This window comes from Setaria italica, chromosome V (genome assembly GCF_000263155.2).
Source record: "Setaria italica strain Yugu1 chromosome V, Setaria_italica_v2.0, whole genome shotgun sequence".
In the NCBI taxonomy this organism is placed as follows: Eukaryota; Viridiplantae; Streptophyta; class Magnoliopsida; order Poales; family Poaceae; genus Setaria; species Setaria italica.
In genome coordinates, this window is record NC_028454.1 from 10,291,187 (window position 1) to 10,298,175 (window position 6,989).

The 6,989-nt window shown below is 47.0% G+C and overlaps 2 protein-coding genes across 2 annotated transcripts; both read right to left on the reverse strand.

Moving 5' to 3' along the window:
• Nucleotides 1-1,471: 1,471 nt before the first annotated feature.
• LOC101780014 (probable prolyl 4-hydroxylase 7) lies at nucleotides 1,472-4,503 on the reverse strand. Its single transcript, XM_012846128.3, has 7 exons — nucleotides 4,318-4,503; nucleotides 3,551-3,667; nucleotides 3,257-3,314; nucleotides 3,061-3,165; nucleotides 2,483-2,540; nucleotides 2,232-2,392; nucleotides 1,472-2,085 (listed from the first exon to the last, which is right to left on the reverse strand). Exons 1-7 carry the CDS (start codon nucleotides 4,401-4,403, stop codon nucleotides 1,726-1,728), a joined length of 945 nt encoding a protein of 314 aa, XP_012701582.1. The 5' UTR covers nucleotides 4,404-4,503; the 3' UTR covers nucleotides 1,472-1,725.
• A 141-nt stretch (nucleotides 4,504-4,644) lies between these two features.
• Nucleotides 4,645-5,788, reverse strand: LOC101784352 (zinc finger CCCH domain-containing protein 1). Its single transcript, XM_004971654.1, has 2 exons — nucleotides 5,239-5,788; nucleotides 4,645-5,132 (listed from the first exon to the last, which is right to left on the reverse strand). Exons 1-2 carry the CDS (start codon nucleotides 5,786-5,788, stop codon nucleotides 4,864-4,866), a joined length of 819 nt encoding a protein of 272 aa, XP_004971711.1. The 3' UTR covers nucleotides 4,645-4,863.
• Nucleotides 5,789-6,989: the final 1,201 nt, after the last annotated feature.

A 6,989-nucleotide genomic window follows, 5' to 3' on the forward strand; every position in this document is an offset into this window, starting at 1 on the left:
ATCCGCACTAAAAATAGAAATGGGCTTCCCATTTTTTTTATAAAAAACAAATGAAACAAATTGTCTGGCGGGCTCAGGCCGGTCCAATTTTTTTTCAAACCTGATTTTCACCGAAGCCTAATCCTACAAAAGATACGGGCAAACCAAAATCCAACAGGCTCAGGTCGGGCCGCAGGCCAAGCTGGACCGGGTCTAAAATACTCATATCTACCTGCATACTAGCTAGACTTGCTCCAGACAATCTGACATGTGGGGCCTTACGTCAATATTTATATATCAACCCTAGGGTTCCTCCATTTACAGAACCTCCTACTCCCAATCCCCCACCCAGCCGCCACACACACCACCCCTCTCTCTCGCTCTCTCCTCATCTCGTCCTCCTACTCATGATTGCAGTGAGGGTGAGGGCAAGGTGATCCCCTAGTGCCCTTACGCCCCTGCCGAACCGGCCCATCCATACCCTCCAGTCGCCGACTCCCGACTCCTTCAATCCTTTCCATTCACTTTGCCCTGCTCCACCCCGCCGCAACCCAACTCCTTTCCCATCCTCCCGCCCAGCTGCCGCCCAACTCCCTCATCATCCACATCACCAGTCTCCAACTCCCTACAGTCGAGCTAGCTGCCGACCATGCCGCCTTCCTCCCTATAGGTGTAGTCTGTGTATGATGGGAAGTTGGTGGGTACATAGGCGTGCCTGCAAGCATGTGATGCTCACAGATCTAGGGTGTAGGTGAGATTTCCTGCCATGGTGGGTGGTGGGCGCAGGGGCAGGCATGTGAAGCCTGTATCCATGGGCTACATAATCAAAGATCCACAAAGGTACGTGTAACACTATTGAATTTCATTCTCGATTTGTGGTATGCTCTCGCTAGTAAATACTTTTTTATAAAATATTTTCCTTTTAATTTTTCTCTAGGAACTGCCTAGTTATGGCAGGTTGAAGTTAAGAATTTGACTCCAGATCAAATAGGAAAAAATAGATTCGGAAGGATTTGATTCTCGATTTGTGGTATGCTCTCGCTAGTAAATAAAATATTTCCCTTTTAATTTTTCTCTAGGAACTGCCTAGTTATGGCAGGTTGAAGTTAAGAATTTGACTCCAGATCAAATAGGAAAAAATAGATTTGGAAGGATTTGATGTGTTACTATTTACTTGATGTAGATGGGTTGGCAAGCATATTTGAGTTCGCTTAGAAAGGTGAGTTGTACGTGATGGGTTGCTTGCTTACGATTTTTCAGCTCACAAATCTGACAAAGTGACAACTGACAACTGCACACACCATGCTGAATAGAAGCCAACCCTCATAAGCTAGAAACAACTTTTCCGTAAGCCATAATCAAATTTTGTGCCACCTAGAGAAACTTCAAATGGTGTAAAGTATAAAGCATCTGCCTATTAGCTCATACTAGAAAATGACCAAATTATCGATGAACCTGAGAACGTTGCTACATTTAACTCTGAATCAAGAACTAGGTTCAACAATGTCTGATAGAACAAATTTAGCGACACATTATTTTTAATATATGTTTTGGGAAGAATCTCAATCCAACAAAACCCAAAACTATCCAAGAACTCAACTAGACATCCAGATTAAGTCCCAAACAAAAAGAGGGAGCTCCAAACTATATTTCCTGACAAGAGTAAAATAATCTGGCACCATCTACACTTTTCTTGAGCCATTCTCTGCTACAACATTCATATTTCTAAGGAAAATGTTAAAAAACTCAGCACACACGGCAGCTCTTCCGACAAGTGCCATAGTAGTCTGGACTTCCTATCATAAATAACGGATTCCTGTCACATTCCCCACCAGCAGCCCAACCGACACATCTAGCATCTTCATCTGTGCACTCATCCTCGGACGCAAATAAAGATTTTGGAGTATCAGTCTTTCTCAAATGGATATGTTTTACGGCCAGCCATTCCTCACCTTCAAGGACAGAACACACTTCGTATTGGCTATCCTTGTCTATTACTCCATCAGGCTTCAAATTGAACAGCAGAATAGCATTTCCCTTGACAGGTTGTACCGCATAACCAACACACTCAGATGCTGCCCCTTGCTCAACTTGGGTGCCCTGCACCTATAAACATAGTTTGCTATAAGATATTTTCATTTATGCATCCGCTGAAATATTTAAAGAAAGAACAAATCATGTAGAGTCTAAAAGCGTATAAATATTCTCGAAAGGGATGGTCACAAGTAGGTCCTATGAGAAAGCAATATTACCTCAGATCTGGGGAAGACAGTTTCCCCGCCTCGCTTGACATCAGAAAGATATATCAAAACTGTCACAAGTCTATCATTGCCACTGCTTGATTGAGATCCATAGTTGTTATAGCCACTTTTGTTCACCTCATACTTCAGAATCTGCATACTCTCTCCAAAATCTGAAGGGCACTAAAAATTTCAACACCCAGTACACAGCAAGCAAGGTTACACAGAATTACAAATGAGTAAATCATGTGAACCGGGAATACCTTTTGGAAGAAAGCTCCATATTGATATCCTATCTTCAATCTTTGAAACAATTGTGTCCTTCATAAGGTGAAGATGATATGAGGTTAGAGTAAATTGAATACTTAAAAATTGAACAGTCCAGTGCTAGTATCAGTTCAGAAAAAAGGCAGTAAATTCAAACTTTCAATTATTTCAATACACCTATCTATTGGAGATCCTAAATAATGATGAAGAAATGCACATTTTCTTCATTGTTTGCCATACAGAACGGAGCAGAGTTTCAATTTCATTTAACTGCAGATTTGAAAATTCTCACAGTTCGCCCCCCCAGAAAAACTTGACCAACCTAGGAGGAACTACGTGGTATTGTAAATAAGAAAAAGATAGGCACCCGAATTCAAGACGAAGATAACTGCAACCTGGATGGTAGGGGTGCACACCACACCTCACACCAGCTGAGCTATCCTCAATTCCTAATTCTCACAGCTCACAGATGATAATTCGACCACAGACAAAATGATACTAAACTGTTGACTTATATGCATTATTCCAAAAGAACCACTCATCAGAATATTATGAAACGAAGATGTATGCTCACTTTGCTATCAGCCATGTACATTTTGATGCTTTCATCAGTGTTGTTTTGGGAACTACTTGTAGCACCAGTGGCAACAACTGAAGATGATTCCTTCTTACCATGTGCCTGCAACAGTGGTAAGAGAGTGAAAATATAAGCTTCAAAAGATAGTGAAACTATATAATTTATCAGTGATAAGTGCAATGTAATATATTACCATAGATATCAAGTGGTCGCACTCCATGTCAGAAAGAAAACCTTTATACAAGAAGACCCTAAATTATGGTAAGAAACTAGGTACTTGTCCAGTAAAAAAGATTAAAAGAAGAATTGAAAAATAAAATTCTGAAACATGATTTTCAACGCAGACAAAATTCTAGGCACAAAATTGTAAGTATCCCAAGATCAAGATCTCTCATGAACCTTGCAATTAGGATAAGATGCAATGTATTGAATATGAAAACTTAATAAGTTTTTCGTTCATCGAACTAAAAGAAGTGATGAAATAAACCTTGGATGCCATGAGAGCCGTTTCGACTTTGAAGGGTCAAAAGCAAACTGCGAGCTTGCAAAAAAGGAGCCACCTGAGGAGTTCACTAAATATGATTGCACGGTATTCAAATCGAACCTGTAAGTAGAAATAGATGGATTACACCAAACAATCTTCTATGAAGGAAAAAAATAAAAATTTAGAACTATGTTTTCATGTTTCGTTATTATTGAACTGTTTCTCCTCTGTTGTTTCAATTCTACATTAGTTTTTTCTACCCCAGTTTTTGTGACTTCCAAGTTATCCTCTTCTCTCACAGCTAGAGCATATAAGCTTTCTCTCACAATTCCTTCCCCCTCTTCTCTTCACTTCTCTTGCATTGTTAATTGCATTACTGGGCTTTCTGTAGTTTATTTCGGACTGCCTTTTATGTTCCATTGATTATTTCATAGACCAAATTGATGAAGATGACCTGATCACACCTCATTCCATCCCCTAGTTAGCTAAAAATTGATGAACATCAACACATCTCGGAGGCAATATTATGATTAGACTTGAAAGACCGATGCTGTCCACCACCGCAACAAGGTCGAGACAGCTAATTGGTATGCATGGATAATTCGCAAGATTAGCCACATCAGCAACTGTTACATCTTATATAAATGCCAGGGGAACCCAATGCAGATACTATTCTAGAAAATAAATCAATTTAGCCCACCACAACTGCTTTCTGAAACAACAGCTCTGGAGATCCAAATCCGTCAGAACAAGATTCAAGAGAAACTTACTTGCGGGAAGAAGCCGAAGTGCAGGGCGCAGCAGATGCTAGACATGCTGCAACAAGCACCAGCAAGGCCCCAATCCCAGGCCCCATGGATCTCCTTCTCCAGTTCTCTTCCCTTCCCCTGCAGGCTGCAACTCTGCAACCGTCTGCTCCTTGGGATCCAATTCCAATCCCCTGCAAGTTGACAGATCTGCAACTCTCCTCTCCGTTAAGCCGAGAAACCACGCAGAAAGAAATGATGTCAGAGCCCAATGGGCCGCATTGAAACCATGGAACCATTTGGCCCAACGGAACAGAGGACGGCGGACAGCAAGGACTGAAAGCAACAGCATTGATAAAATAGTTCCAGTCTTATAAAATAGAAATGATGGCAGAAATGCAGGTTCGATCAAGCGGATTACATGCACGGATTCAACAGCAAACGAAATACAAGCACAACATCAATGGCAGCATTGTTCAATTCGACATGGCAGATTGCCCAGTTCTGTATTCACTTTGTTGCTGTCACTGTTACGGTGGACATGGCGGGTAGGTGACGCATGGTGAGCACTCAGTCCTGCTCCGGCCAGTCTCCGTAGATGCCGCGCGTCTTCTTGCGGCTCAGAATCTCCAGTCGGCTGAGCTTGCGACCGTCCTCCCCGACCGGCGCGGGAGGAGGAAGAGCAGATGGGAACGCCCTCGCGGCGGCAGCCGGTGCATAGCTGCTGGTGGTGCTGCTGCTACGGGCCGTGCCGCCCGGCGAGAACGACGCCCTCGCAAACGGCGGCGCGTTCCTCAGCGCGTGCTCCACCGACCTTGGGCCCCCGGGGTAGCGCATTTCTGCACCAGAAACACAGGAGCGAGGTAGATCAGGGAGCGATCCGCGAGATCCGGGCACGATCGGCCTCCATGCACACGTACAGGGCGAGTTCTAGAGCACACGTACCTGCCACTTCCGCCGCGGTGGCGTGGGCGTAGGTGCACCGGTCCCCGTAGTGGCAGGTCCCCCTGTCCCTGAACTCGAAGCAGACCTTGCCGCCGTAGTACCCGCCGAAGGGGGCCTCAGCGGCTGGTGGCGGTGGCGGCGGCGGCGGCGTCTTCCGCCTGTGGAGGACGAGCGCGGGCGGCACGGGCATCGGCGGGCGCAGCTCGGCCTCGCCGTGCGCGAAGGTGCACCCGTCCTCGTACGCGCACTTGCCCGCCTCGAACTTCTCGCAAAGCTTCGTCTTGTAGAACACCTTCTCCGGTAGCTCCGGGTGCGGCTGCTCCCCGAAAACCCCCGCCCCCGGGTTGTTCTGCTGCTCCCGCTCCCGCTCCCGCTCCCGCTCACGCTCCGTCTCCCGCTCCCGCTGCTGGCGGGCGTGCGGTGGCGGCGGCCTCGGCGCCGCCGATCCCGCGGGAAGCACGATCACCCCGTCCGGCGACACCTCCCAGCGGCTAGCCCGAGCCCCAGCACCAGCGGCGGCGGCGGCGGCCTTGCCCTCATCCCTCTCCATGGCCTCACCAAACCCTATCCCTAGCGCTGGTAGCGTGATCCGGGCAGCCGCCGGGCGGACAAAGGCCGTAGATTTATGGCGTGCCGAGCGGAGGCAGGCAGTGAGGAAATTGGGGGCCGGCGCGGCGCTGCCCGTGGCAGTCGGGATCGGGTCAGAAGGGGACAATCCGCCGGCTGGCTCCAGCAGATTGGACGCGACCGCCCGGCTGGATCGGCATTTGGGTCGGGGGGCTCGATCAGACGCGGTGCGAGGCATGCCGGAAACGGAAACGACCCCCTCGTCGAACTCCGTGCTACTCGCCTGCCCGTGGCGGCGTGGGGAAGGTGGCATCCTGGCGTGCCGCCCTGTGGCCGCGTCGTGGGCCTCAGTGGGCCGATGGGCTGCGGCCTAGCCGGGGACTAGGGTTGGTTCGTGCAGAATGGGCTGCATGTGGGCCGATCGGTCTAGCAGGATGGGCTGCATCATCTGGGCTGGAGTTTGGTGGCATCGCCAGAAGGAAGGAAAGAAGAGATTGTCCTCCGTTATTGCTTCCTTAAATAAAAAAAAATGAAACAATGCAAAAGAAACTGTCGTGTCAGGGCCCCAAACCCATAAATTGAAACTGTTGGTGGAGCGCGTGTGCTTAGGAAAATGGAAACAGGATGACAAGATCGACCTACCAATTTGGAGTTTGAGTTTTCACCGTAGATTTCTTCAACAAAGGATCAAGATGATGGCATTGCTATATCAGGTGACAATAATGGTTCCAGTGTCCTCGGTTAGAAGCCGAATACTCAACTCCTCACTGTTGATTCTCCTATCTCAAAGGCATGGACAGATGGACTTGTGTTTCGCACACAACACACGCAAGATTACCAGAGCAAAAGAAGCATGCAAGCACACATGGGCTACATCAGCTTTTAACTTCTTTTGTTTCTGTGTGACTTGCCTGTCTTTGTTAGGGGGTTGTGAAACAAGAAATCGATTAGTTGACGTATCGGTTAAAGATGAACCCAGGCGCCCTAAACTCAATTAGTCCGTTATAGCATCTTCATCATTAACCATTTTTTGATGGAAGGTATCCCCAGTTGACCAATTGTCAAGCTAAGGTTGTAACATCCTCTGGAGTTGAATCACATAATTCACAAGTTTTATTATCCTCTCTCTCAAAGCTACAAACTTGTGTTTCACGGATACTTATGTTTCACACACACACAAAAAC